Source organism: Lontra canadensis, unplaced genomic scaffold, assembly GCF_010015895.1.
Source record: "Lontra canadensis isolate GAN:19392208 unplaced genomic scaffold, GSC_riverotter_1.0 scaffold63, whole genome shotgun sequence".
Classification (NCBI taxonomy): Eukaryota; Metazoa; Chordata; class Mammalia; order Carnivora; family Mustelidae; genus Lontra; species Lontra canadensis.
In genome coordinates this window covers 7,761,152-7,788,085 of record NW_022631057.1, presented here as the reverse complement: position 1 = coordinate 7,788,085, position 26,934 = coordinate 7,761,152, and the positions used below count along the sequence as shown (strand labels likewise).

The 26,934-nt window shown below is 58.2% G+C and overlaps 1 protein-coding gene across 4 annotated transcripts in view; it reads left to right on the top strand.

Annotated features, from left to right (window-relative positions):
• Positions 1 to 25,065, top strand: part of KIF21B (kinesin family member 21B) — a 44,078-nt gene extending 19,013 nt beyond the window's left edge. Inside the window, exons 9-36 of one of the 4 annotated variants that reach the window (XR_004385103.1) lie at positions 827 to 1,016; positions 1,949 to 2,012; positions 2,128 to 2,346; positions 2,676 to 2,757; positions 3,193 to 3,310; positions 4,076 to 4,267; positions 6,045 to 6,244; positions 7,889 to 7,996; positions 8,489 to 8,557; positions 8,932 to 9,164; positions 9,535 to 9,682; positions 9,919 to 10,113; positions 10,215 to 10,316; positions 11,516 to 11,681; positions 11,882 to 11,933; positions 12,119 to 12,176; positions 12,873 to 13,078; positions 13,160 to 13,234; positions 14,909 to 15,022; positions 16,946 to 16,984; positions 18,911 to 19,047; positions 19,965 to 20,145; positions 21,302 to 21,466; positions 21,789 to 21,906; positions 22,694 to 22,864; positions 23,418 to 23,617; positions 24,140 to 24,323; positions 24,748 to 25,065. Coding sequence is in view for 2 of the 4 variants with exons in the window: in XM_032878226.1 (XP_032734117.1) it covers positions 827 to 1,016; positions 1,949 to 2,012; positions 2,128 to 2,346; positions 2,676 to 2,757; positions 3,193 to 3,310; positions 4,076 to 4,267; positions 6,045 to 6,244; positions 7,889 to 7,996; positions 8,489 to 8,557; positions 8,932 to 9,164; positions 9,535 to 9,682; positions 9,919 to 10,113; positions 10,215 to 10,316; positions 11,516 to 11,681; positions 11,882 to 11,933; positions 12,119 to 12,176; positions 12,873 to 13,078; positions 13,160 to 13,234; positions 14,909 to 15,022; positions 16,946 to 16,984; positions 18,911 to 19,047; positions 19,965 to 20,145; positions 21,302 to 21,466; positions 21,789 to 21,906; positions 22,694 to 22,864; positions 23,418 to 23,617; positions 24,748 to 24,802 (3,657 nt within the window). In the remaining 2 variants the exon portion in view is untranslated. The remainder of the gene's footprint in view (positions 1 to 826; positions 1,017 to 1,948; positions 2,013 to 2,127; positions 2,347 to 2,675; positions 2,758 to 3,192; positions 3,311 to 4,075; positions 4,268 to 6,044; positions 6,245 to 7,888; positions 7,997 to 8,488; positions 8,558 to 8,931; positions 9,165 to 9,534; positions 9,683 to 9,918; positions 10,114 to 10,214; positions 10,317 to 11,515; positions 11,682 to 11,881; positions 11,934 to 12,118; positions 12,177 to 12,872; positions 13,079 to 13,159; positions 13,235 to 14,908; positions 15,023 to 16,945; positions 16,985 to 18,910; positions 19,048 to 19,964; positions 20,146 to 21,301; positions 21,467 to 21,788; positions 21,907 to 22,693; positions 22,865 to 23,417; positions 23,618 to 24,139; positions 24,324 to 24,747) is intronic. The other 3 variants (XR_004385104.1, XM_032878226.1, XM_032878227.1) reach the window with 3 other exon arrangements.
• The last annotated feature ends 1,869 nt before the right edge of the window (positions 25,066 to 26,934 follow it).

Sequence of the window (26,934 nt, the reverse complement as noted above, 5' to 3'; positions counted from 1 at the left end):
GACCACGTGAGTCATCTAGTGTGTCCGGGGGCAGGGCAGAGGAGAGAGATGACCCTCTTCACTCAGGTGCTCTGTCAGGGGAGACCTCACAAAGAAGGGGACCTTTTATATAGATCTTGAAAAATGAATGAGATAGCATCAAAAGCAAGTGGGGCAGGCATTCTAGGGTGCAAACACTCCCTGCACCTGGAAACAAAGATGGGAGAAACAGGTGCTTCTGGGGAAGTGTCTAATTCCATATGACTTAGGCAGAAGTCAATGGCTGCTGGTTGCCAGGGTATAAATCTGGTACACAAACGGGTTTTGGTTTGCTTGTCCTTTGTTTTAAAAGAATGCAACTTGGTTGCCTACCTTTCTAAAAATCAAGGAATTTCAGTTTTCCTTGAAAAATGTGAAGACCTAACAATATATAGTACTATGCTGGCTGGAGTGGCATAGTTGCTGACCCTTTGAGACTGAGTCTGTGACTCTGTTAGCTCCAGTCCCCACCACTCCCTATTGTCTTGTATTCAGACTCATTTATGCCCATTGCCAGGGCCTCTTAGGGTTTTGGCCCTTGGGTTAGTACTTATGGTGATGTGAAGGTAGGCGGTGGAAAGGTAAGTCAAGGTAAGATTGCGGGGGGCTGGTGGCTGGAATGGCTGGTGATAGAATTTGGAGTTCCTGGTTGTCAGGGAGAGCCCTGGGAGACAGGAGCTGTGTTTTAGGAGACATGGGGTGGGGGGGGCAGTTTGGCGGTGCTGCCAGAAGCATCATCAACCCTTCCCCACCCTGCATGCTCTTGCCCCTGACTGCTCCCTGCCTGCCCTGCCCCTCCTCTTCCCAGGGCAAGAGAGTGATTGGGGAGGACGGTGCTGAGGGCTACAGTGACCTGTTCCGGGAGAACGCCATGCTGCAGAAGGAGAATGGGGCACTGCGTCTGCGGGTGAAGGCCATGCAGGAGGCCATCGATGCCATCAACAACCGTGTCACTCATCTCATGAGCCAGGAAGCCAATCTGCTTCTGGCCAAGGCCGGTGAGTCAGGTGCACCAGCCCAGCTCGGACACCCAATGGACTGGGACCCCCTCTCCCCATATCCACCCTAGGATATTAGGCAAGCTGGGCCAGCCAATCAATTCACAGATCAATGCATTTATGAATTTTTTTCCAACTGACTTTTTAAAAAGATTTATTTATTTTAGAGAGAGAGAGAGAGACACCAGGGGTTGGGGGAGCAGCAGAGGAACTGAGCACAGAGCCCATGCAGGGCTCAGTCTCACAACCCTGAGATCATGACCTGAGCCAAAATCAGGAGTCAGATGCTTAACTGACTGACCCCCTCAGGGGCCCCCCAGCTGATTTTAAACCTTTTTTTATGCCCATAAGCAATACATGAATACATCCTCCTTGCTTACATGGGTGTATAATGATGAAATCCCCTCTTGCTAAACTCTCCATTCCACATCCTCTCTACTTAGAAGCTCCATGCATGTCTTCCCACACCTTTCTCAGTCCTTTGCTCTGAGTGTGACTATGTATTCATATGTACCTATGCACATAGGTGTGTGGGAATATATACTGCCCTTTCTTTTTCTGTGTATGGGACCATACGTATTGCCCTGTGACTTCCCATTTTCACTTAGCGTTATGCTTTGGAGATTTTTCCACATTAAAACATACAAATCTACTTAATTCTCATCAATTGCACAGTGTTCCCCGTGTTCCCCGCGGGAGGACGGCAGACCCTGCCTGACAGCCACCCTCTCTGGACGGAGCCTGATTGTCCCTCCAGCAGGGCTGGCGCATACCCGACCCGCAGACGGGTGCTTCTTCGATGTAGATTCCTTTTGGGGAAAGGCCCATGTGTGCTACCCTATTGGGGCCCTGGTACAGGACCACCAGTTCCAAGCCGCAGGTCCTCGCGCGCCTTACCTTCTGTATTGCCCTCTGCTGTCTTCCCTCTCCAGGTGATGGCAACGAGGCCATTGGTGCCCTGATCCAGAACTATATCCGGGAAATCGAGGAGCTGCGGTGAGCACCCCGGCCTATCTGGGAACAGTGGAGGAGGGCCTGGGCTGGGCAGAGCCCCGGGCAGTGCGGGCAGTGCCAGCTCTGTTGGCCCCAACTGCTGGCTCTCCTCACGCAGGACGAAGCTGCTGGAGAGCGAGGCCATGAACGAGTCCCTGCGCCGCAGCCTCTCCCGGGCCTCCACTCGGAGCCCCTACTCCCTGGGCGCGTCTCCAGGCGCTCCCGCCTTTGGGGGCAGCCCGGCCAGCTCCATGGAGGATGCCTCGGAGGTGATCCGCAGGGCCAAGCAGGACCTGGAGCGGCTCAAGAAGAAGGAGGTCAGACAGCGGAGAAAGAGGTGAGCGGAGTGTGCCCGCGGCCCTGCGGGCTCTCTGGGAGCTTGGCTGCCCGCCTGCCTGTAGCCAGGAGCTGCTCCAGGGCTACTCAGGAGCTCAGCCCATTTGCTCAGCCTTTTGGGCAGCAGTGGCCCACCTTCCTCTAGTGCTGCTCCTTCCCCCGAGGGGAGGGAGGGAGGATGGAGCCTACCCAGGTTAATTCTAGATTGGGGGTAGAGAGGGGCAGCCAGATTCTCTGCAGAACAGGAACGCAGCCCCATCCTCCTGCCCTCCCTGTCACTCCCTGCCATATGTGCAAAGCTAACCTGGCCTACCCTTCCCTCCTGGGCAGCCCAGAGAAGGAGGCCTTCAAAAAGAGGGCAAAACTCCAACAGGAAAACAGTGAGGAGACCGACGAGAATGAGGCTGAGGAGGTGAGGGACTGTCCCTGTCCCCTCCGCTCTACATGCTTACCTTCCCCCACCCCCACCTCGTGTCTCTGCCAAGTGGGGGGAGCCCCATGACCACCTTGGCAGGGCTGGGGAGGGACTTAGGTCTGCCTCCAGTGTGGCTGACTTGTGGTCATGGTGATGTCCACCCCTCAGTCCTCCCACCTCATCCCAAATGGGTGAGGCTGGGAGGGCGGCTCTCCCAGAGCGCCATTGCCCTGGCTACTGGGGGAGTCAGGCGGTTACTCTTTTGGGACTGGGAGTGGGCACAAGGGGCCCTGACTGCCCCATACCCTACCCTCTTGACACACCTGAGGCCTTGCCCAGACTCCCTCTACTTCTGGGCTCGCCTCCCTGAGGCCAGGCCCAGCCTGAGTGAGGAGGGCCCACTGGCCACCCCTAATGGTGCTTGGTGCCCAGGAGGAGGAAGAGCGAGACGAGAGTGGCTGTGAGGAAGAGGAGGGCCGTGAGGATGAAGACGAGGACTCGGGCAGTGAGGAGAGCCTGGTGGACTCGGACTCGGACCCTGATGAGAAGGGTGCGTGTGCCCAGGCCAGGGCAGGGGGAGGTGACACGCCAAGTGGCAGGTTCCCGGGGCGGGCTGTCAGTCAGCACTGGGCCCAGAGCAACAGCTCAGACCTTCTAGTTACAAGACCCTGAGCCACATGCCCCTTGGCTGGAGTCAGGCCTTATTTGCGTTCTCAAAGAATGTGGACGTCCAGGACCCGGGACTCCCAGTCATGACACCACCACCACCACCAACAACAACAGTGGTGATACGGATGGCGGTGCTCATCATAGGCCACGTGGCCTGGGGTTTTCCGTTCTCTCTACAACCCTGTGCATAGGTATTTGGAGTTCCCCCAATCCCAGAGAAGTCTAGTGACTTTCCCCAGTGTGGCAGGTGCAGAGCCGGGCCTTGAATGCTGCTGAAACCCACTCCTCTAAATGGGGGCACCTGCCCTGTCCCTTCCGCCCTGCCACCATTTCTGACCCACAGCCCTCCTCCCCCTAGGCTGGGTCCCATACCATCTACGGCAGGTAGACATTGGCCTCTGGGGCACAGCAGGGGTGGTGGGATGCCTAGACAACCCCTGCCCGCTCCTGGGCCAGCCTCCAGTTCCTGAGGCCGGTCTTCTCCTGTGTCGCCCCACCTGGCAGCCCTTACCCACCGTGGGACTTACCATTGCCCTCAGCCTCCGGTCCCTGGTCAGTCAGCTGTGGCTGACCAACGGAAAGCCCCCGGCGCCCCGCTCGCACCCTAAGCCCCGGGCGCTGGATTGAGCCTGTCTCTGCCCCACAGAGGTGAACTTCCAGGCCGACCTGGCCGACTTGACGTGTGAGATCGAGATCAAGCAGAAGCTGATCGATGAGCTGGAGAACAGCCAGCGGCGGCTGCAGACCCTGAAGCACCAGTATGAGGAGAAGCTAATTCTGCTTCAGAACAAGATCCGGGACACACAGCTGGAGCGCGACCGCGTGCTGCAGAACCTCAGTGAGGACCCCTCCTCCCCGCCCTGCCCGGGCCCTCGCTTTCCCCTGAGGGCCCTCCGCTGTCACAAGCCCCGGCAGCTGGCACTTTGGGGATTTCCCTGGTCCTCTGACGCTTGGACTCTGGTCCTCCGACCCACTGTCAACAATGTCTACATCTACGCCCACTTCTATGCTACATTTTACATCTTAAGTATTATTAGCATCTTAAGTATTAGAATTCTTTATTTCCCTAGGCACACGGGTGTGACGCCCCGCCGCTGCTTTTCTACATTCAGTACCTTGAGTATTCTCCTTTAAAACCATTTACAAACTAACTCGTCCCATTTGATCGTCTTTACACTTGCTCTTCACACATTCATCCGATCACTGTTTCATTCATTTACTGACTCAGCAAACATTTGTCAACTCGGTCTTACAGAGCTGACCTTATTCCAGGCGCTAGAGACACTGAGGTGAGCAAACTCCTTGTCTCATGACAGGGACGCTCTGATGGGGAGAGACACATAAATAAGATAAATGAGCAGAGTCTGTGACATGCCCCATGGGGATCAGTGCCTTAAAAAAAAAAAAAAAACAGCAGGGAGGGAGAACAGGGGACAAGGTGTGGCGGGGAGTGGCGTGATGTCTTATAAAGAGCGTGTTGCGGAGAAGGTGACATGTGAGGCGACCCAAACGACGTGAGAGAAAGCTCAGGGAGAGGGAGCACAGGCTGAGCACTGCAGGCAGAGAAGATGCTGAGCCTGGGAGGCAGGAGTGTGCCTGGCAGATTGGTGGAGTGGTCAGGGGCAGGCAGCTGGAACACAGTGAAAGGGGACAGTAGCAAGAGGGGGGGTAATGGAAGAACTATAGGACCAGGTCACGCCCATCATTATAAGGACATCGCTTTCTTCTCTGAGGGAGACGGGAAGGTGTGGAGTTTTGAGAGAGGGATGTGATGCAGCTTTTAAAAGCATGTGGGGGGAGGGGAGGGGCCTGGCTGCTCCGTAGGGGGATGAATGCAAGTGGTGGTGTGAGTGCAGTTAGAAAAGTGTTAACCAAGATCCTGGTGAATGATTAGGGAAAAAGTTTTAAAAAAGAAAAGATCCTGGTGAAAGAGGATTTAGGCCAGAGGTGGTGAGGAGTGGTCCCGTTCTGGATACATTTGGAAGGTAGAGACAAAAGGTTTTGTTGATTGACTGGGTGGAGGGTGTAAGGGGAGCCAAGGATGTCTCCAGTCTGCGAGCTTCTGGAAATGTGGTGGTGACATCTATGGAGACAGGGGAGCCTGCTGGGGTGACGGAGACGGCGATTGGGAGTCTGGTTTTGTGCCTGTTAAGTCGGAGATGTCTGCCACACATCTCCATGGAGACGCCTGTTGGCATTTCAGATAGCAAAGGTCAGGGATAGAGAATCTGCCTATTCCTTCTGCTCTGGCCGGCATCGCTGTCTGCTTACAGCTCTGTCCTTCCCGCTGGCCTGGCCCTTTCCTGCAGTCGTGGGTCCCAACCCAGCCAGCAGGGGTGGCCCACAGGACCCTCACAGGAAGCTGTTGACCGGGGGCTCGTGGATCTTGAGATGAAAACACCCCGCTCAAAGTCCAATACAATGCCAGAGCAGGAAGGGGAGCCTGATCCTCTCATTGTGTAAATAAGAAGCAGGCACACAGAGGGTGCGACCTGCTCACAGTCCTGCGGAGAGACTAGCGCCCCGGCTCCCCCTCCTGCCACACACCCCCTGATCTCGAAGCTGAGAACACCTGGGCACGCGTGGCACTGACAGCCGCCTCTTGCCGCTCTCAGGCACCATGGAGTGCTACACGGAGGAGAAGGCCAACAAGATCAAGGCGGATTACGAGAAGCGGCTGCGGGAGATGAACCGGGACCTGCAGAAGCTCCAGGCCGCGCAGAAGGAGCACGCGCGGCTGCTCAAGAACCAGTCCCGCTATGAGAGGGAACTGAAGAAGTTGCAGGCCGAGGTGGCCGAGATGAAGAAGGCCAAGGTAGGCGATGAGGGGGTGGCCCAGGATGACACTGTCCTCTGAGCCCTGCGCCTCCCCCAGGAGGAGCCGCCTCTCCAGTAGAGGGGCAGGGGCGGAGCTCCGGGGGTGCTGCTCAACACTGCCCCCCGTGGTAGGAAGGTGTACTACAGTTGCGGCCCCGCGGCCGGAGGACCTATTGAGGCCTCTCGCGGGGGCGGGGGGGTGGGGGCAGTAGGGGGCCCTGCGTCTAATAACAACAGTAATCACCACTGTTCGCATGCTGTCTGTGGCCAGCCTCTAGGCTAGTCGCCTAATGTGCATGAGCGTAGGTACTAAAGTCCTGAGGAGAAGAAGGAGGTCTGGTTATTATTCCCATTTTGTGCATGGGAAAGGGAGGCATGGGACTTTGGGCGGATGGCTCTCCATCTAGGGCGACACAGCTCCTCCCCAGGAAGACCCCAGCAGATACCACCATCTCGGGTCAGGCTTGGGCTGCCCTGCTCTTGCCCATCCTTGGGGAAAATACTCATTCTGGACCCTGAAGACCCAGCAGCAGCAAGCCCTCCTCCTCTCTGTAGATTCACCCCTGCAGAGCCTGCTCTCTGAGAGAGAAGCCAACTCCCCCTCCCCCCAGCCCCTTTAGAGCCTTGCCTCCCTCCCTCTCAGGCCATTTCCTCTCAAGACTGTCCTCAGGGCAGGGCAGGCTGGTGATATTTCTGGTCATGTCTGAGGCCTCAGTGGCAAAAGGATCGACCTCCGCGTGACTCTCATTTCCCTGTTACTTGGAAAGTGTCTAAAACCCTGTGTACACTGCACTGTCATGCTTCAGGCCCCAGGACGTGGTGGGAGGGGACCCCAGGTACACGGCTCTCTAGCCGGTCAAGTTGTCTCGGGCTACACCAAGGGTGCTCTCTGTGCCTTTGCCACAGCTCTGATGACTCCAGGTTCCAGAATTCCTATGCTTGATCACTGGTTTTGCTCTGAACTGGCATGCTGTCTTCCGTGGGGCTATAGTAAGAGCTAGACTGGGGGCAGGGGCAAAATGACCTGGGCCAAAAGTCTGACCGTTCATGCCCAGCTTCATGACTCTAAGTCATTTGTCTCTCTGAGGTTCATTTCCTTGTTTATAAAACGAGAATGGTAATGCCTCACTCATGTGACTGTCACAAGAACAATGCTTGGTGTATAGCATGTTTTTGATAAATGGTGGTGGCTTTTATTGTGACTGCGAGCCTGGCCCTAGAATGTGGCTTGGACTCTCACCTCATCCCCGTCTCCTGCTCAGCTATCCATGGGACAGAGGACAGTGCTGCCTCGAGCATCCCCAGGCTGGTCCTCGATCGGCCAAACCCAGGATGGTGGCTCAGGGAGGAGGCCACTGGGGGCCGTGGCATTTGAAAGTGGGGATCAGGGTTAAACTTTGCAGAGTGGTCACACCTGCACAGCTGGGCTGGCAGGAAGGCCACTCCTTCCAGCAGGGTGCCCAGGCACTTGGCAGCTTCAGCTCGCATGGAGGAGTGGGAGCAGACCCCTCACTCCAGACCCCTGAGCCCCAAACCAGGGGCCTGGCAGGCTGTCGCCCCTGCCTCAGAGCCAGGCCTCCCTGGAGAATGTGGGTGCCCACTGCCCAGCGCGCCTCACCCCCACCACCCCTGCCTGTCCCAGGTGGCCCTGATGAAGCAAATGCGTGAGGAGCAGCAGCGGCGGCGGCTGGTGGAGACTAAGAGGAACCGGGAGATTGCTCAGCTCAAGAAGGAACAGCGACGACAGGAGGTGAGGGGCCGCCCTTGGGGACTGCTACCTCCCTGTGTGCCTGGCTGCCTCTCGGCTCCCATGACCCTGAGCAGTAACAGCCACACTTGCAGCAGGACGCGGCCTAGCATGGGAGGGAACCTGCACGGCGAGCTCCCGGTCCGCCCCCTCTAGTGCAGGGTGGGGGGTGGGGAGACTTGAGCCCCAGAGAGGGCAGGCCCTTGCCCAGGGTCACCAGCAAGCCAGAGCTGGGACTGTGCAACTCCTGTCCCTGAGCCCGCTGGTCACGGGTTCCCTGTCATGGTGTGGATGAGATCTTGAGGGAATTCCCTGCTCCCAGAGAACGGTTTGCGTGGTGACCTCTGCAATGGGGGCCAGACTTGGGGTCACATATGATCAGTAAATTCAGGCGAAATGAGAATCCGCCCAAAAGCCAGGCTTTTGCCTACAGAGCTGGGCAGACCAGGCCGTGAGGCCTAAGTGTGGACGCCAACTCCCTTCCCTCACCCATAGTTTCAGATCCGAGCGCTCGAGTCCCAGAAGCGGCAGCAGGAAATTGTCCTGAGGCGGAAAACCCAGGAGGTGAGCAAGACGTGGCTCCCTTTCTCCTGAGTTCTTCTGGAGTCGGGAGCGGACAATCCCACTGGTGGCTCTGGCTCTCCCTTGTCACTCAGCACACACAGGGGAGCAGAGCCCACATGAGGCCCGTCACAAGGGCCTTACTCAACAAGAGGGCTGAGGCATGAAGGTAGGCTGCAGGCTCGGGTCCCAGAGGCCTCAGACCTTAATGAGAAAGGTAGAAGTCTCTCGTGTTCGTTTCACATCAGAGAGCCCTTGGCTGTCTCTCAGTCCCCAGCTCAGGCAAGGACAGAGCCTCCCCCTGGATTCATCCTATCCGGCAACCCCCAGTCCAGAGCCACGCCCCCCTCACTGGGTTCCTCTCTTCTCTGCCCCAGGTTTCTGCACTGAGGCGCCTGGCCAAGCCCATGTCCGAGCGGGTGGCGGGGCGTGCGGGACCGAAGCCTCCCATGCTGGACTCGGGGGCTGAGGTGTCAGCCAGCACCACATCATCTGAGGCTGAATCAGGGGCCCGATCCGTCTCCAGCATCGTGCGCCAGTGGAACCGCCAAATCAACCACTTCTCGGGGGACCACCCTGCATCTGCTGTCAACGGCACCCGCCCTGCTAGGTGAGGCGGACGGTCAGGGCCAGGGGGAGGCGAGCCTGGCGGACATGGGGTCCTGTGATGGGTCCCCACGGATGTCAGCTATGGGGCTGGGGGGTGCAGGGGTGCCCGTGGAGTTACAGAGCTTGAGTGTGCTCCTAACCAGGTGGGTAGGGTGTTGGGGAAATAAGGAATAGGGATTAAAGAGTACACTTGTTATGCTGAAAAAAAATGATAAAATACAACAAGATGATTTTAAAAATGCATTTTCCCCCCAAAAGAACATGTTATTAACAGTGTTAAATGACCAAATACATACAGAAAACCTGAAAGAGAAAGAAAACTTTATAAAAGGGAGTCCTCCCAACCAATTCCCTTTGCATCTGTCTCCCAGAAAGAAGTTCCAGAAGAAGGGGGCCAGCCAGAGCTTCAGTAAGGCTGCAAGGCTCAAGTGGCAGTCCCTGGAACGGAGGATTATTGACATCGTCATGCAGAGGATGACCATTGTCAACCTAGAGGCTGACATGGAGCGGCTCATCAAGGTGGGTCTGAGCACAGGGGTCCCGGGGCTCCTGCCTCTGCTTCCTTCCCATCTCCCCTCCTCTGCCACTTCTGATGGCTCTGGCTCATCAGACTGCCTCATCCCCTTTCCACCCACTCCTTGTGCCTGCTTTGGAATCCAGAGGTGCAGGGGGCACCCAGGGACCCGGCCTGAAGGGAACAGTGGGCGGAGCTGGGCAGCAGCGAACCTGAAGCTTTTCCATCACCCTCCCTGCAGAAAAGGGAGGAGCTGTTCCTCCTGCAGGAGGCGCTGCGGAGGAAGCGGGAACGGCTGCAGGCTGAGAGCCCGGAGGAGGAGAAGGGCCTGCAGGAGCTGGCGGAGGAGATCGAGGTGCTGGCGGCCAACATCGACTATATCAACGACAGCATCACCGACTGCCAGGCCACCATCGTGCAGCTGGAGGAGACCAAGGTGCCCACGGGGCCTGGACCGGTGGCCGGGGAAGAGGCCGGAGAGACACGGGGGGTTGGGGGCAGTCTCGGTGACAGGGGGTCTCTGCCTCTCCATCTTAGGAGGAGCTGGACTCCACAGACACATCCGTGGTCATCAGCTCCTGCTCCCTGGCCGAAGCCCGCCTCCTGCTGGACAACTTCCTCAAGGCATCCATCGACAAGGTGGGCCAGCGGCTCTCCTGGGCAGGGTGGGGCGGCGTGGGAGCTGCAGTCACAGCATCTCTGTCATCTCCCCCTTGTGGGGCGGTACACAGGCCTGGATCCTGACCCATCACTTACAGGCTAGAGCAAGCTGCTTCACTCCCAGCCTCTGATTCCCAAGCTCTAAAACTGGGGCGAGGACAGCACCAAGCTCCTCGTTTGCTGTGTGCCTTTCACAAGGTGACACGTGCTTGGGGCTTGGCACAATGCCGGTCACAAAGCAGGCCCTCCCTTAGAAGTGACCCTCATGTCTGGTCGAGGCGCGTCCCCAGCAGGGCTCGGGTGTGTTGGGAGAAGTTTGTATACCAGGGCTGGGGCAGCGGGAAGCAGAAAGCCCCCGTTCCCATCAGATGGGCTCTGTCCCCGACAGAGAGCTGGCTGGAGGATGGGCCACCTTCCTGCTGGGGCCTGTGGTCTTTGAGGACAGACACCGCCCAGTATCCACGCCGCGTAACTCTGGCGAGGGGCCGGGGAGACGTCCCCTGTCTGCGGGAAGCTCCCAGCTCTCCTCCAGGTTACAGGGGACTGAGTTCCTGGGGGGCTGCTTGATGAAGTACCACAGACCGGGGCACCAAACGCACAGACTGATTTTCTCGGTTCTGAGCTGGAAGTCCACAGTTAAGGGCGCCAGCAGGACTAGTTGCCTCTGAGGCCTTTCTCCTTGGCTTGTAAAAGGACTCCCTTCCCGCTTCATGCTGTGTTCCCTCTGTGTGTGCCTGCGTCCTGACTTCTTCTAGGGCCACCGGTGATAGGGGATTGGGGCCCACTCTAAGAACCCCATTTTAACATAATTACCTCTCTCAAGACGCTGTCTCCAAATATAGTCACGTGCCGGGGTACTGGGGGTTAGAGGGTCAACATAGGAATGTGGGAGGGTGGGGACATAGTTCAGCCCATAACAAGGAAGTGTAGCCTAAGGCAACCTCCACCAACCTGTGGATGTGAGTAAAGTTAAGGAGGGGAGTGGTGCGTCTCTGGTCTGGGGCAGGCACACGGGTGATGTCGGGGAGTTAGTCCGACTCCGGGGCAGGCACGGGGCTGATGTCGGGGCAGGGCACCCCCCATGGTGTCTTGGGAGCACATTGTGTGAGGGTGGTGATGAGGGTCCCCAGGATTCCAGGCGGGGGAGGGTAAACACAGGCCTATCTCCCTGCCCGCAGGGGCTGCAAGTGGCACAGAAGGAGGCCCAGATCCGGCTGCTGGAGGGGCGGCTGAGGCAGACCGACATAGCAGGCTCCTCTCAGAACCATCTGCTCCTGGATGCCCTGCGAGAGAAGGCGGAGGCGCACCCCGAGCTGCAGGCCCTCATCAACAACGTGCAACAGGGTACGGCGGCTGTGGGCGAGGCCTCGAAGCTCCGGCATTTTCCCAGTGCGGCCTAGCTCGAACCCCCAGGGGTGACCCTCACCGCCCCCAGAACTCCCTCACGAGCCCCAGTCTGATGCCAGTGGATGAGATATGGGAGGGAGGCCATCCCCCCTCCCCTCACTCTGTTGGGGCCTCTCAACCCTCCTCTCCTCCCACAGAGAACGGCTACGCCAGCACGGATGAGGAAATCTCTGAGTTCTCTGAGGGGAGGTGAGTTTCTAAGTTGGGAGGGAGCGGTTGGCTCACAGCATGAACCTGGGTCTGGTTGGGGGGCAGGTTGCCATAGGGTCCCAGGGCTAGGCCTATTTGGGGGCTCTTTGGAACCCAGGGCCTAAGGCTTAGAGAGCCAGTGTGTAGGCTCTCAGGAGCCTGAACTCCCTCTGCTTCTTCCTTAGCTTCTCCCAGTCATTCACCATGAAAGGTTCCACCAGCCATGATGATTTCAAGTTCAAGGTGAGCGCCACTGCCTCAGGGCCTGGTCTCCCCCTTCCTGTGGCTCTGCCCTCACCCCCCAGCCCTGACTCAGTATTGCCTCCAGCTGGGAGGAATTGGGAGGTCCCCAGATGTGTAACTGGTTACAACCCATTCTTTTTGAGGTGGGTGGAAGGTGGGAGAAGTGGCTGGAGTCACTGCCCAGTGATGTCACCGGAGCCAGAGGCCCTGCTTTCAAAAATCTCCCCATTCCTGCCTAAGACTCTGCCTCATGCTCTGGGTCAAAGACTAAGTCTAGACCTTCAGTTATTCTCCATGCAGATTACTGATTCAACAGTATGGGAGTCAGCACCCACCAACGAGGGATCAGTTACTAGTCTGAACTAAGAAACAGGATTTATTAAACAGAGAAGGAGGAGCTGCATACAGGGAACAATGAATTGTGCATAGTTTTTTGGATAAGCTGATTCAGTGGTAACGAGCAAAGAGGTCATCCTGGGCATTCTGTATGTGCAGAGTCTGGATAAGGGCCATAAAACCCATTTAGTGCTTTGGCTTCTCTAGAAGCCTTGAGAGAGGGTCTCTGGGTACTACTCACCTGGCTCTTCCATTGGTGGTTCTACCGTAGGCCAAGAGGCATTATTTCCTTCGTTAGAATTCTCCCAGCCCCCCTTTATGTTTGGGCAAGTTGGTTCACCCCAGTCCTTCCATTCCCAGGGTGAGCCCAAACTGTCTGCTCAAATGAAGGCTGTGTCAGCTGAGTGCCTGGGTCCCCCGCTGGATAGCTCCACCAAGAACATCACCAAGTCCCTGGCCTCCCTTGTTGAGATCAAAGAGGACGGAGTCGGCCTCTCCGTCCGAGACCCATACTACCGGGACAAGGTCTCGCGCACCATCAGCCTGCCCAGCAGAGGCAGTACTTTGTAAGGAGGGGAGCCAGGGGTATGGGTCAGCAGGGTGGGCAAGGAGTCAGGTCTGGGTCTCACGGGACCCTTCTGTTCTAGCCCCCGGCAGTCTCGAGGCACGGAGACATCCCCTCTGACCCGAAGGAAGTCGTATGACCGAGGGCAGCCCATTAGGTGAGAGCACGTTTCCGAACCTGCACCAGAGTCCCCGCCGTTGCGGGGTGCGTGAGTCACTGTGATGGTCTACTCTGGAGGTCGTTATGCATACTTGAATCTGGGCCAATCTCACTAAGTCATTCCGCTGCCCCTAATGGTCCCTTCCCCATCCTACCAGGCGTGGGCTTAGCAAACATAATCTCCATAAGCACCTTGAATCGGACGGCTAAGCCCGCTGCCAGTTGGCTGATGCGGGCTCAATATTGGTGGCTCTGCAGTCATTGTCCTGATGTGCTTCAGCTCCTTTTCATGACCGGGCTCCTTGGGAGGTCTCAGCCCTTTCTAAGGTCTTGTCATGCTGAGGTCTCACGTGAGCTTTCTAAGGTCTTGTCATGTGAGGGTCGTGTAGATGTTTAAAGAAAAACCGGGAGATGATTGCAAAAACAGTGGACAAGTCTCTAATTGGTCTGGGACCCGCAGAGCTTCTACAGGTCACCAGGTGATCTCCAGATCACCTGCCTCCTAGGGTCGTCTGGTCCATGCACTGATTTTTGGAGAGGTCTGATGGCTTTCTCCAGGTCCCACAACTAGGTAGTAGCAGAGCAGGGGATCAAGATGATCTCTTGCCACCCGACCTGGTAGGTGACCAGAGCACTTGCTCAGGCTCCCAGCCTTCCCGTCTGTCCAAAGCCTGAGCAGATGCCCATGCCGGTGGCTTGTGGTGGGGCCTTTGGCAGGTAGGTGGATGGGTGGTAACCTTCCCTTCACCTATGCATTCCGAGAACACACTTAGGTGGCAGTCCAAGGGACTTAGGCCGAACTCATGAAGACTCTTCAAAGGAAGGGAGGGTTTAGACCAAAGCTGATGACAACTTTCCAAAGAGAGGGATGTTCCGCTGCTGGAATGGGGCAGAGCAGTGGTCTTCGACTCTCCCCTGACGACAGGGTGAATCCTCCGTATGCCCCTCGATTCACTTAAGTTCTTCCAAGCACCGTGAACACTGAGTCAGCCTCTGCTCTTGGGGAAATGCGGGGTTGGGTTCCTGACAGCTTCTGGTCACAATATTTCATCAGCCAATCAACACAGACCTTTGCTTCATGTGTGTTTCTGTTTAAAGGCAGCTTAATTAATACATATTGTTGGTTCCTTAACATTGAACTTGTAACCAAAAGCATCGTAACTCCCCCTGAATGAAGCTTGTGTAACATGTGTATTTTCTCCGTAAGACACAGCACAGCCTGCCTGTGCTTAGACACGTGTCAGGCAGCCTGTCGGCACTATGCTTTGGGGGTGTTTTAAACCATGAATCACCAACGAAAAGCACAAAAATGCAAAAAACATGGCCCTAAATAGATCACAGGAAAGGCCACAGGCAGGCAGAGAAGCGCCTCATTTGACCTCCACTGGGAACATGTGGGGACTTGAATTTTTTGCTGCTCTGCTTGATGTCTGGGAATGACCCCCACAGCAGTGCGAGGGCTCATTTGGAGTCACTAATACACTGTAATGAGCAGGTGAATTCCCAAGCATGGCATCCATGAATAATGATGACAGGCTGTCTGCTGGGCTCTGGGATCACTGCACAGCCAGCCCTGCCCTGCGGTCCTTCCAAACCGGATAGAAGGTGGTGCTGGAAGCTGTGGGCCAGGGCTGTGCTCACTGACAGATGCCGCTCTGTCCCCGCTCCCCAGGTCCACGGATGTGGGATTCACGCCCCCCTCGTCCCCTCCTACTCGGCCCCGCAATGACCGGAACGTCTTCTCTCGTCTCACCAGTAATCAGAGCCAAGGCTCAGCATTGGACAAGTAAGAGCCAGGGCAGGCCGGGGAAGGTGCGGAGGAGGTGGGCTGGTCCTTGCCGCAGGCGGGTCCGGGGCAGCCGGGCAGCCCCTGACCATGCTGTCCCAGCCCCTCCAAGAGATGAGGCTCTGGAGCTCCTCTGGGCATCTCCGCCCTTTCTGTTCTAACCGCGGACCCTTCCTTTCCCCCAGCATGCTGTGACCTCAGGAGAGGGCAAGACGGAGGCCACGGGGATGGGGGGCAGTCAGGTGGGGCTGTGCGTGCAGATCCGACCCCCTGTGGGGACTCACTCACTGCGCCTTGAGTCCTCCTCCGCTGACGCTTGCTAAAGCCCCTTTCTTGAACTTCAGCCACTCCCTCCCTGCTGCCCATGCTCAGACGAGGCCCAGGGGCCCTTCTGTCCCTGCGGAAAGGGACCCCCAATTGCCTTCCTGTGGCAGGTTTAGCCCAGCTATAAATACAGCTCCAGTGGGGCCACTGGGACTCTGGCAAATACGGCCGGGGCGAAGGGTGGTCCCGCATTTAGGGGGTTTTCATATGTGTGATTCATGTGGACCACAGATCAGCCATGAGAACTGTTTTCCCTGTTTCACAGAAAAGGAAACGAGGCTTAGAGAGGCCTGAGGATATTCATGTAGAGAGTGGAGGACTTGGGCCCAGACCCCGGGGCTGCTGCTGCTGCTTTTTTCTTTCTTTCTTTTTTTTTTTTTTTTTTTAAGATTTTACTTATGTATTTGAGAGGGAAAGAGAGAGAGAGAATGAGAGGAGAGAGGTCATCGGGAGAAGCAGACTCCCTGCTGAGCAGAGAGCCCAATGCAGGACTTGATCCCGGGACTCCAGGATCATGACCTGAGCTGAAGACAGTCGCCCAACCAACTGAGCCAGCCAGGCGCCCCCAGAACCCAGGGCTTCTGACATGCTCCATCATATGTTCCAAACCGTGGGACTCTGCTCTGGGTTGGGGGGGATCCTAGCCTTCGTGTGCCCCTCTCCATGCTCCCTACACTCTGGACCCCCCTCTGGCTTCTCCCATCTCTAAAGCCTCTGAGAGGGCTCCTCTCTTGGCTCCCTAAAAGCTTCTCCAGCCTGGCAGGGAGGAGGGGCGCAGTGCTGTTGTTCCGGGGAGCCCAGGCTAGAGAGTGCTAGTTCCTGCACCTGGCACCTGACATCAGCCCTTCCCCACAGAAAACCCCTTGTTGGGTCAAAATACTGCTCCTTCCCCAGACCCGCCTTGGCTCAGTTCCCATTTTAGGAGGCAGGTACCAAACCTGGACCACACCAGCCGGGGCGCCGCCTCTCCACCACACGTTTGCAATCAACGGGCCCCTTTTCCAGAAGCACTGACGTGGGACTCGGGCCCTTCCAGCCTGGTGGTCTTGCAGACCTTGGTCCTATCCGGTGGGCCAGGTCTTGGGGCCCATGTGTGGTGCAGGCCCGGCTCCTAGGTATAGCCCCAGTGGGTTCGCTGGGGCAGTGGGCTTTGTGAATTAGTAAGTCCCTGAAGAATCGCTGCAAGAGGCCAGCTCCCAGGGAGAGGTAGCAGCAAGCATGGCTTCGTCTGGCCTCAGGCATGGAGGAGCTTTGCTGGGGCAAGGCAGAGAGTCCCTAGCTCGTACAATGGGGCAGCCAGGGGCTTGGAACCAGCAAATGGCCCACAAGATGTCTCTCCAGAGTGTGGGGCTGGCACTCCCACAGCTCCCATGGTCCCCTCCTCACTCCTGCCCTGGTAGCAGAGGGACCCCGCCCCCGGCGGCCCACCCCTCCCCACCTCCTCTCCTGCTGTCCCTTAGTGCCCTGACCCCTGCCTCTCCCCGCTGCCCTTGAAGAGCATAACCCGCCCTCTGACCCCCCCACGCTGCTGCTGCCTCTGCCATCCCTTCGTGTGTTTTCCTCTCTCCCCTAATCCAGCTAATTTTCTGCCCTCCCCAGGTCTGATGACAGCGACTCCTCTTTGTCGGAGGTCCTGAGGTACACACAGAATGTCTCCCGTGTTGGCTCCCCAGCTCTCACTCTTTACTCTCCCCTCTCTGCCTTTTGCCGCACCGCCCTCCCGCCTGCACACCCCAGTCCTCAGCATGCAGCCCTCCTCCCTGGCCTGCCTCCCCCCTCCCCCCCTCCACCCGTGGTTCCTCCCTCTCAGGGTCTCTGCATGGCCTCATACTGGCCAGGCCCGGCTGGAGCTGGGGGCTTGGGGAGGGGGGCATATTTGCTTGCCACAGGCGCTGTTCTCTCCTTGTCTCCTGGGCAGGCACGGGGAAAGCCTGGGAGCCTGGGGTGGGCCGGGGCTGGGACTGAGTGCTGCTGAGGGCTTGGGGGAAGGGCAGGGGTGCAGACAGCTCTGGGGCCTGCAGGGCCCAGCTGGCCGGGTATTGGTGGCTGTCTCCAGCATCCCTGTGATTTGCTCAGCTTGTGCCCGATGAGGTGTGCTTTTCAGCTCCTCTGAGAGGAGCACGAAGGGAGCCTGCTGCCCACACCTCCTGGCACATGGCCCAGGACTGCCAGGAGACCTCCTCCCTTCCCAGCTTTTGGGGTGACCAGGGGACAGTTTCCCCAGCCCCCCCAGCATAGCACCACACAACAAGGAGCACTTCCTGGGACCTGGTGGGCCTGAGCTCCTGACGGGCCGATGGTCAGCACTAGGCTCTGAGCTCCCTCCAGCTCGCCCAGAGCGCCCCCTGCTCACCGCGCCTCCTGGCCTGCAAGCCTGCCTGCGGGGGGCAAGGCTTTGCCATGACCAGAAGCTAGCAAGCCTCCCAGCCTCTCTCAGTGACGAGGGTTATCCTGGTGACATACTACCCACAACGGTCTGGGCTCTTTACACAGCCACACAGCTGGGCCCAAACCAGGGTTGAAAGCAGGGAGCTGGGCCAGCTTGGGGGCTGGTCACTTGTGACACCTGTCTGGCAGCTGGCCTCTGACTGCCGTCCTCGCAGGGGGCGTGGCCGTGTCTATGGGGGCCGTGAAAGGCACTATGGCTGGAACACGGCTCATTTTAGCAGACCATGGGCCACATAGCATCACTGGGAGGAACAGCATTGTCTTTGGGAAGGAACTAGAACATATTTTCAGACCTGCATATAATTCGGCTAGGGCCTCATTCCCAAAGACGCTCACTCAGAAAAGATCACTCTCCAGAACCTCCAGGAGGCTGGCTTTTAGCAAAATGCTCCCGCCTGCCGAGGGGGTGCTCGTGCTCCCTCCCAGACTGTGGATGGGAAGTGAGGCGCTGCTTCCCCAGGTGCATTCCCCAGGGACCCTGGACATCCCTAACTCAGAGCTGAGCTGGGGCCCCCTAGAGGGATTTTGGCCTTTGTAAGTGACAGTCACAGATCTGACTCTGCAGGTCCCAAAGGGGCTGGAGGGTGGGTGGGAGGGTATGTGTCTCTGCTTGGGAGGGGCCGGCCGCGGAAGAAGTTGCTGACAGAGGGCTGTCCCGGCACCACCGAGGTGCTGGGAGGTGGACAGCCTAAGCACCACCGCACCCCGCACCCCTCGCTGCACCCTGGGTTAACTGAAGTAACGTGCGGCCCCTTTCTAGCCCTCGGGCCTCTGGGGCCTGCGCACATTTAGGCCTCGGGATCTGGGTCAGGCAGGCATCAGACGGGAGCTCCCCCTGGGCAGTGTCCATGTCTCCTCCTTCCTGCCCACGGCTCGCTCCCCTGGATGTGCTCAGGGCGGTGACTGACAGGTTCTCGTACAGACCAGCCCTCCCTGCCCCCACAGGCTGTCCCCAGCTCTCAGACATCAACGGCATTGAGCTTGAGTCTCAAGGGTTGCCTTCATCTGCCCTAGTCCCCTGTCGGTTCTGTCCCCCTCTTACTGGCATACCTTGCTCAGCCTGGCCTCAGTCTCCCTGGCTGACAGGTGCACCCTTTCTCCCTCTCTCCTGGGAAGGGGCGTCATCACCCCCGTTGGAGGAGCCAAGGGTGCAAGGACAGCCCCACTGCAGTGTGTCTCCATGGCCGAGGGCCACACCAGGCCCATCCTCTGCCTGGACGCCACAGACGAGCTACTGTTCACAGGATCCAAAGGTGGGTGGAACCCAGATTGGCCAGTAAGATTAGGGTCTCACCCATCCCTGCTTCCCGTGCCAGAGTGGGCTGTGAAGATGAAATCCCAGAGCCCCCATGAGTTGAGGATGTGAGCTCAGCTTGTCTACTACCTTGTCTCATGTCTCTTACTTTGGCTTACGGCTTTCCATCTTGGGTACCCCCAACCAAGCCTTCCCTCATAGCTGACCCTGGTCTCCATCCAGCACTTCCTTCCAAACTTTCCTCAGAAACTTCAGGAAGTCTTTTCAGGTTCCCCATCTTGTCTGCTCATCCCAGTCCCACAACACTACTACCCTCCACCGATGTCTACCCCAGCACTTCCAGCTAAGAAATCCCTATGACCCCTCAAAGTCATGATTACATAGTCTCAGCAACAAAATCAGAAAAATCTGACCAGCAGAAAGGACAGCTCTGCAGTAGACATGCTACTGGAAAGACAACTATATCTTTATTTGCAGGGCGAGAGGGGGCTGACTGTCATTCTGGGTGTGGATGATTGATTCCAGATGCTCCCCCTCAAAGGTGCTTGCCACTTGTTCCTTAATTTTGTCAGCTATTAGCAGTTGTAGGAACAGACAGAAGAAGCTGAAGAATTTCATTTTAGCCCCGGTACCTTGGCAATACACGCAGAGAACTCTGGTGTCTGTGGAGTTTGCTTGAGAAACCCAGGTCTGAAGCTCCGACCAGCTCCTCTCCTGAGTCTCTCCCGCACACACACGCAGCACACGAGCTGGTCCGGGCGCATCTTCCTGTCCCTCAGACGTGAGGCCCCTCCCCCTCGATGCCTCTGGACTGTCTCCCCCACCCGCCACAGCCCCTGTGAGGGGGAGCGTGTGTTATGGGCCCCTGCTGATTGGCATCTGTTGTCCCCGTGGCTCTCTCCCTGCCTCCCACAGACCGCAGCTGTAAGATGTGGAACTTGGTCACAGGCCAGGAGATTGCGGCCCTGAAGGGCCACCCCAACAACGTGGTGTCCCTCAAGTACTGTAGCCACTCCGGGCTTGTGTTCTCCGTGTCTGCCTCTTACATCAAGGTGTGGGACATCCGGGACTCGGCCAAGTGCATCCGGACCCTCACGTAGGTACTCCCCGAGCTGGCCCTCGGTGGTGGGCTGGGTACCCATGCCCAGCCCACGTGACCTACTCAGTAGAGCCCGGTCCGGCCACATGAGTGCAGAGGCTCTTAGGGGACTCGACCTGACTCTGAGGGATGAGGTGGGGGTCCCTGGGATGGGGGACAGAGTCTGGGGCAGCAGCCTGGGTGAGCCTTTGGCCTGCTTGGCTCCATCTCAGCCTCCCAGGCCCTGGGCTGAGCTGGGTATCCCCCTGTGAACCCAGACGGGGAGCTGGGAACCTGCGTGGGGACACAGGTGGCTTTTGGCTGACCGCCACCGCGCTGGCCACCTGTCTGCGTCAGTGGGCCACCCAAGCCTTTTCTCAGCCCTGCCCCTGACGGTCTCAGGCTGACGGACATGTGGAAGACGGAAGTGAGACGAGGGCCCCTGCAGAACCAAACTGTCCCAGCGGGAGCCGTGCTTCGTCCTGGCACTGCCGTTATAAGCCATTATCCGTTCTTTAACTTGATCCTTAAAAGAGAGTAAACACGGGATTCCGAGGGCAGCGAAGCTCCCTGAGACTGTACTGGTGCATGTGGGTCACCACGCGTTGGTCCAGACCCACGGAGCGTCCGGCATGAGCGCGTCCTCGTGTCGCCTGTGGCCCGCGGTGACGATGCTGTGTCAGGGTGGGCTCACCACTGTAACAAAGGCCCCCCTCTGCTGGGGATGATGATGTGGGGGCTGTGCATGTGGGGGGCAGGGCGATAGGGGAAACCATCCCCTTTAGTTTTGCTGTGATCCTGTAACTGCTCTAAAAAAATAGTCTTTTATTTAAAAAAAAAAAACAAAACTGAAGAAGCAGTGTAAACGGAATGGGTATAATCACCTCTCTCTACAGAGGAGGAAACTGGGACTCAGAGAGATTAAGTGGCTTCCATAAGCCCCGTTCAGGGACAGGGACTTTTCTGCTGGCTGCGGAGAGGTGCTGCCACCCTTGGTCTCTCCCTCGTCAGACCAGAAACTTCCAGGAGGAGTTTGGCTCCCCTCCATCAGCCAGAGGAGGCTTCCTGGAAGAGCTGTAGTATTATGCCTGATCTGAGTGAGGTTTGAGAGCTTTCCTGGCCTGTGTGGATGGACCACTTTGATCTCTGACCTTGCCTTCCTCGCTCGCGGCAGGTCCTCTGGCCAGGTGACCTCTGGGGACGCCTGTGCCGCCGCATCCACCCGTGCCATCACCAGTGCTCAGGGGGAGCATCAGATCAACCAGATCGCCCTCAGCCCCTCAGGCACCATGCTGTATGCTGCCTCGGGCAACGCCGTCCGCATCTGGGAGCTGAGCAGGTCAGGGGGATGTGGGGCACGCCGTGGAGGGCCCCTGGGTCTTTACTGTGGGCACCACCCATTGGGGCTGGCAGAACCCCGTGCTGCTCTATTCCCACCTGCTGCTGGGCTTGGGTCTCTGCTCTGAGATACGGGATCCTTGTCCTCCGAGGCCCCCAGGACACCGGGCCGCTGATGTCTAGGTTCTTGGTCTTGCATTGAGGGAGGGACAGTTCCCTGGCAGGACCAACTCACTCCAGGGCAGACCTCCCCACCAGCCCCCACAAGCCAGGGTTCCCTCTGATCTGTGTCCCCCCAACTGGCGGGCTTCTGTCCATTACAGGTTCCAGCTGGTTGGCAAGCTGACTGGCCACATCGGCCCTGTGATGTGCCTGACCGTCACCCAGACCGCCAGCCAGCATGACCTGGTGGTGACCGGCTCCAAGGACCACTACGTGAAGGTACCTGAGAAGGCCTCCCTCTGGGACAGGGGGTGGTGGTGGGGAGAATTCTTCTCCGCATTCCTCCTGTCCTCCCCTACCCCTTCCCTCTGGGGCCTTGCGAGCCCTCATGAAAAATAATGAGACCGCTGGGGATTTATGCTGAAGAAATCACCCCAAAGAGGCAAGGAGGTGTGTGCAGAAAGTAGACGCAGCGCTATTTTGTAAGTGGTGCGGAATTGAAAGTGACCCAGATGTCTAAGGCTGGAATAGCCTCACATCGGTTAGGGAAAAGCTGTGGAACAGGCTGTAGTGCATCTACTGAACTAAGAAAATGCGAACAGAACACAAAGGATAGCAAACAACACTAATTTTGTTTGCTCGCCAATTATGTCATTGCACACCGTGGGTACACAGTCAGAAACTGGGAAGCAGAGGGTGGTTGGTATGATCATGTTTTTATTCCAAGGGCAAGTAATATTATATTAATTTAAAAATAAAAGAAATCAAAAAGGAGGTTCACACCCCAAACCCACCTTTCTCCATAAGAGCTGCTTGTTGAGCTGTGGGGTCACCCCCTGCATTCACCTATTAACCCAGTCTGCCCCAGTCCCCTTGGGAAGGGTCAAGACCCAAGCCTTCAGTGTCCTCTATCCCTATAAGAAGCGGTGCCCCTCCAGCAGCCCTCTCCTGCTGGGGAAGCTCCTCTCCCCCAGGGCCACTGGGTCTGCCAGCTCCTGGGGACCACCGTGCTGTGTGAGATTGGGTGGGTGCTCCTGGCGTGCCCTACCGGTCTTTCTTCCCACAGATGTTCGAGTTGGGTGAGTGTGTGACGGGCACCATTGGTCCCACGCACAACTTTGAACCCCCACACTATGACGGTATCGAGTGTCTTGCCATCCAGGGAGATGTCCTATTCAGTGGCTCCCGGGATAATGGCATCAAGAAGTGGGACCTAGAGCAGCAGGAGCTCATTCAGGTGCAGTGGGCGAAAGGGGAGGGGTGGGCTAGGGTGAGGCCATTCCCCAGTCCAGGCAGGTCCTTGGGGACCTAGGGTCTTGGGCCAGAGCTCCCCCAGCCTGCCTGTTCTCCACGCTCTTTCCCTTTGTGTCCATTCCCCTGCCTCCCCTGTCCTCTACTCCTCCCTGTCCTCTACCCTCCCGTGTACAGCTGCTTTTAAGAAAGGGGCTGCTCTTAGCCCCTAGGTTTGACTTGAAAGCTCAGCCACTCACTGTGTTCCCTTTCTTGGAGCGTTTACCCCTGAGAGGGCTGAAGGGTTCTCCACCAGTGCCAGATCTTAAGTTTGCCTTGGAGTGGGAGGCCAAAGGACCTATCTCGGGGCCCCTACAATCCCCAGCGTGGGCTCACCCAGCCCACCTCCTGGACAGGGCTGCTAGCCTGCCTGGCCAGGGACCCCACAGGCAGAGGGGAGCCCGGTGACCGCAGTGTCCTCTGCCAGCTTCTTCCCACTCTGCGGGCTTCTCCCCACTCAACACTGCCTCCAAGCCTCACTGGCTCTGCTCCTCCCGCAGCAAATCCCCAATGCACACAAGGACTGGGTGTGTGCCCTGGCCTTTGTCCCGGGCCGCCCCATGCTGCTGAGCGCCTGCCGTGCGGGCGTCATCAAGGTCTGGAACGTGGACAACTTCACGCCCATTGGCGAGATCAGGGGCCACGACAGCCCCATCAATGCCATCTGCACCAACACCAAGCACATCTTCACTGCTTCCAGGTGGGTGCCAGGCAGAGAGGTCTGCGTGCGTTCCCCACCCCTCTCCCTGGTGTGGGCAGGGCAAGATGGGGGGCCTCGGAGCCCCTGCGGCTGTCCCAACAGACTCGGTTCCCGGAGCAGACCCCCATGGTGCTCGCTAGCCTCTGCTAGCCCTCCAGGAGTGCCCACCAGGGGCAGGGGAGCAGGAAGGTGCTGGGCCCCAGGTCAGGACTCACCCACTTGTCTTCAAGCCTTTCCTACCCCTCCCACAGCAGCCCCCACCCCGGCTGTCTTTACTCCCATCCACGTATGTCAGACCACAGAGCAGCTGTCTGCCGTCCCCCCCTACCCCAGACCCGCCTCTCTCCTGCCCCAGCTCTGGTCCCCATCCAGGGGATGCCCAGGCCTCTGTCCCACCGGGGAGCTCCTCAGAGGGGTCTCGTCTTTTTCCTTCATGTCCGACCATGTCCCTTCTCTCCCCTCTCTCCCTCCCCATCTCCTCCTGTCTCTTCTCTCTGCCTCTCTACCTCTCTCCCCCAACAGTGACTGCCGGGTAAAGGTGTGGAATTACGTCCCCGGACTCACTCCCTGCCTTCCTCGCCGAGTCCTGGCCATAAAGGGCCGAGCCACCACCCTGCCCTGACCCTCCCCTCCCGCCTCCTCTGTCACTCGCCCCTCTTTCCTCTTCCCTCTCTTTCTCCACTTCGGTCTGAGCTGCTTCTCAACGGTATGAGATTGTTTTACTCCTCCTCCCTACTCTCCCTTCACACCCTGCCTGGCCCGGAGTGAACGCCCCGCCTGCCGCTCTTCTCCCACCCTCCTCCGAGCATGACTAGCGGGGCAGACCCCAGGAGAGGGGCGCCAGGTGGCAGAAGGCAGAGGGGGAGAACCCAGGCCTGGGCCAAACAAAACAACACCAACGAAAACCCACAGGGAGAATTCTGTTGGGGACTTGGAGACCCCAGGCCCTCTCCCTCTGCCCAGCACCCACCCCTCTGCCCCTGCAGTCTGCCCTCCTCCTCGGTGATGCTTGCCCCTGGGCCCCAACCACATGTGGGGAGTTTGGAGAAGCCGGCCCATGCTTTACTTTGGGGGTTGCCAGCCAGGCCCGCTTCAAGAGCTGACCAGTCCCTCTCTGTCCTCCACCCCAGCGACCTGACGGTGAAGTTCTGGAGCGTGCGGCGGTTACCCCGCGGGCCACCCTAGGAGCACGCAGCTGAGCTCACCCCAGCTGCCTTTCCGAGGACGGCCCCCAGACCCTCGGCCCCCCCCCCCGGCAGCCTGGACAGCACAGAAGGGAAGCTGTGGTCTGACGGGGCCAACTGCCCTGGGGACAGAGGGTGTGGGCCTCGGGTATGGCCCCTCTCCTGCTCTCCTGCATCTCCCTTGACCTTCCTACAGGATACTATTCCCCTTGCCTCTTGGGGGAGAGAGAGAGGCTGAGGAGGAATTTAAGCTGTGAAGCCAAAGGGCATTTTCCCGTCTCATCTCTCTCCCTGCAGCCCCTTGGACTCCCCTTGCCCTCCCTCTGGCCACATTCTCTCCTGCTGAGCAGCCCGAGCCCTTCCTTAACCTCTGGCCCAGTCATGGGGACCTGTAGGGGGAGGCGAAGCAGCCCCAGCCCCTGCCGTGCCCCCCGATAAACAGGCCTCCCCTTCTGTCCCCTAATCCATCCTCTGGAGCCACTGCACCTGCCTCTGAGCCCAAAATGATAGTCCTCAGGTAACCATGGAAACCAGGTGTTGGCAACTGGTCCCTGCAGCTGACCCTTAGCCCCTTGGCCACCAACAGCCATTTCCCGTTGTTGACCCCGGCCATCCCTTGGGGTCCCTTTCCAATGGGGCCAAGGTAGAGCTGCTAGAAAAAGTCTTCTGGGGAGATGGTCAGAAATACTTCCGCTATTTATTTTATTTTATTTTATTTTATTTTATTTTATTTTATTTTATTTTATTGCGGTTGCCTCCTCGAAACTGACTTGAAGTTTCTCCCCCAAATGTTCTTTTCCTCAGCACTCGGGGGCCGGGAATCCCAAAGGGGAGTCCGCCCGACCAGCCCTCCAGGGCCACCTCCTCTGTTCGCTTTGCAGCTCGGCCCGTCCCACACTTTACCCCCAGGGACCATCGAGCGCTCCCCTGACCTCGAGGCCGCGTGAGGCTTCAGTGCCTTCCTCCACCCCGGGGCCTGGCCCCCAAGCTGGGCAGCCTTACACCAGCCATGCCCGCGGCGCCACATGTGTCTTTGCACTCGCGGGGTCCCGTGCCCGCTGCCCCCAGAAGGCAGGGGAGCTCCACCCCACGGTCCAGGGCCAGGGGCCCCCCTTCCCAGAGTCCTGTGTGGGCCGCGTAGGAAGCAGCTCAGAGGATCGTGTCTACCAGGGGGTGGCTTGGATGGCGAGGGTGGCCCAGCCCATCCCCCGCTCGCCTGTGTTTTCACCCCGACAGGGACGGGGGTCCTTCTGGCTTCTTCCTCTCTGGTTATTCAGGAGACACGTTTTCAAGCCTTAAAACTGGCACGGGGCGAGAGGCCCTCCCCTTTTAGATTAGCAGCGAAGAAGAAATTCATTGAGTTCCTTTTTTGCCTTGGGGCTGTGGGCTCACGGCTCTGGGGATGAGGTGACATCCGTGTTCCAGCGCCCCCTGTTGGGGCAACTCTGAATTTACAGGACCCGACCTTGGGAGGAGTCCCGGGACTTCCCTCCGCCCCAACCTATCCACAGTGGTTTCTCCTGTGCTTCCTCTCCTCGGTCTGGGAGTCAGGAGCCCCGACTGTCTCCGGAGATAATGCAGTGACTTTTAGACCTTCCAGAGGTAGCTCTGTGTTTGTCCTCTGTGACCCTGTGCATTTGGCCAGGCGATCAGAGCCCCCTCTGTGCGGCCCTGGTGGGGCACACTGGGTAGAGGAGGCTGTCCTAGCAGCAAAAGGGAAAAACCCCTGCAGGGCCTAAATCCCCAGCCCTGCTTCCCCTTTGTCCTGGGAGGTCCCTGCCTGCCGCAGTGGTGGAGTCTGCGTAAGCTAGTGTGTGCAAGAGGCGCCCACCCCGGAACACCAGCCTCCTGGAGCCTGGGACAGTCTGCCTGCACCCCGGAAGTCCCTCCTCCTCCAGCCAGTGCAGGGGGCCCCCCCGGCTGCTCCCTCGGCCACGTGGAAGCAGGCGCCTCTTCCCTTTCCATCCTTCTCCCCACCTGATCGGAAAGCTTCAACCTTGCAACCTGTAAGAAAGACTCCATCTGCATGACTGTTTACAAACCGAAGAAACACAAAAGACTGTGCTGCCCCCACGGGGCGGCCCCAGCCCAGAACAGTACTGTAGCTGCAAAGGCCCGTTCTTGCGTGAGACA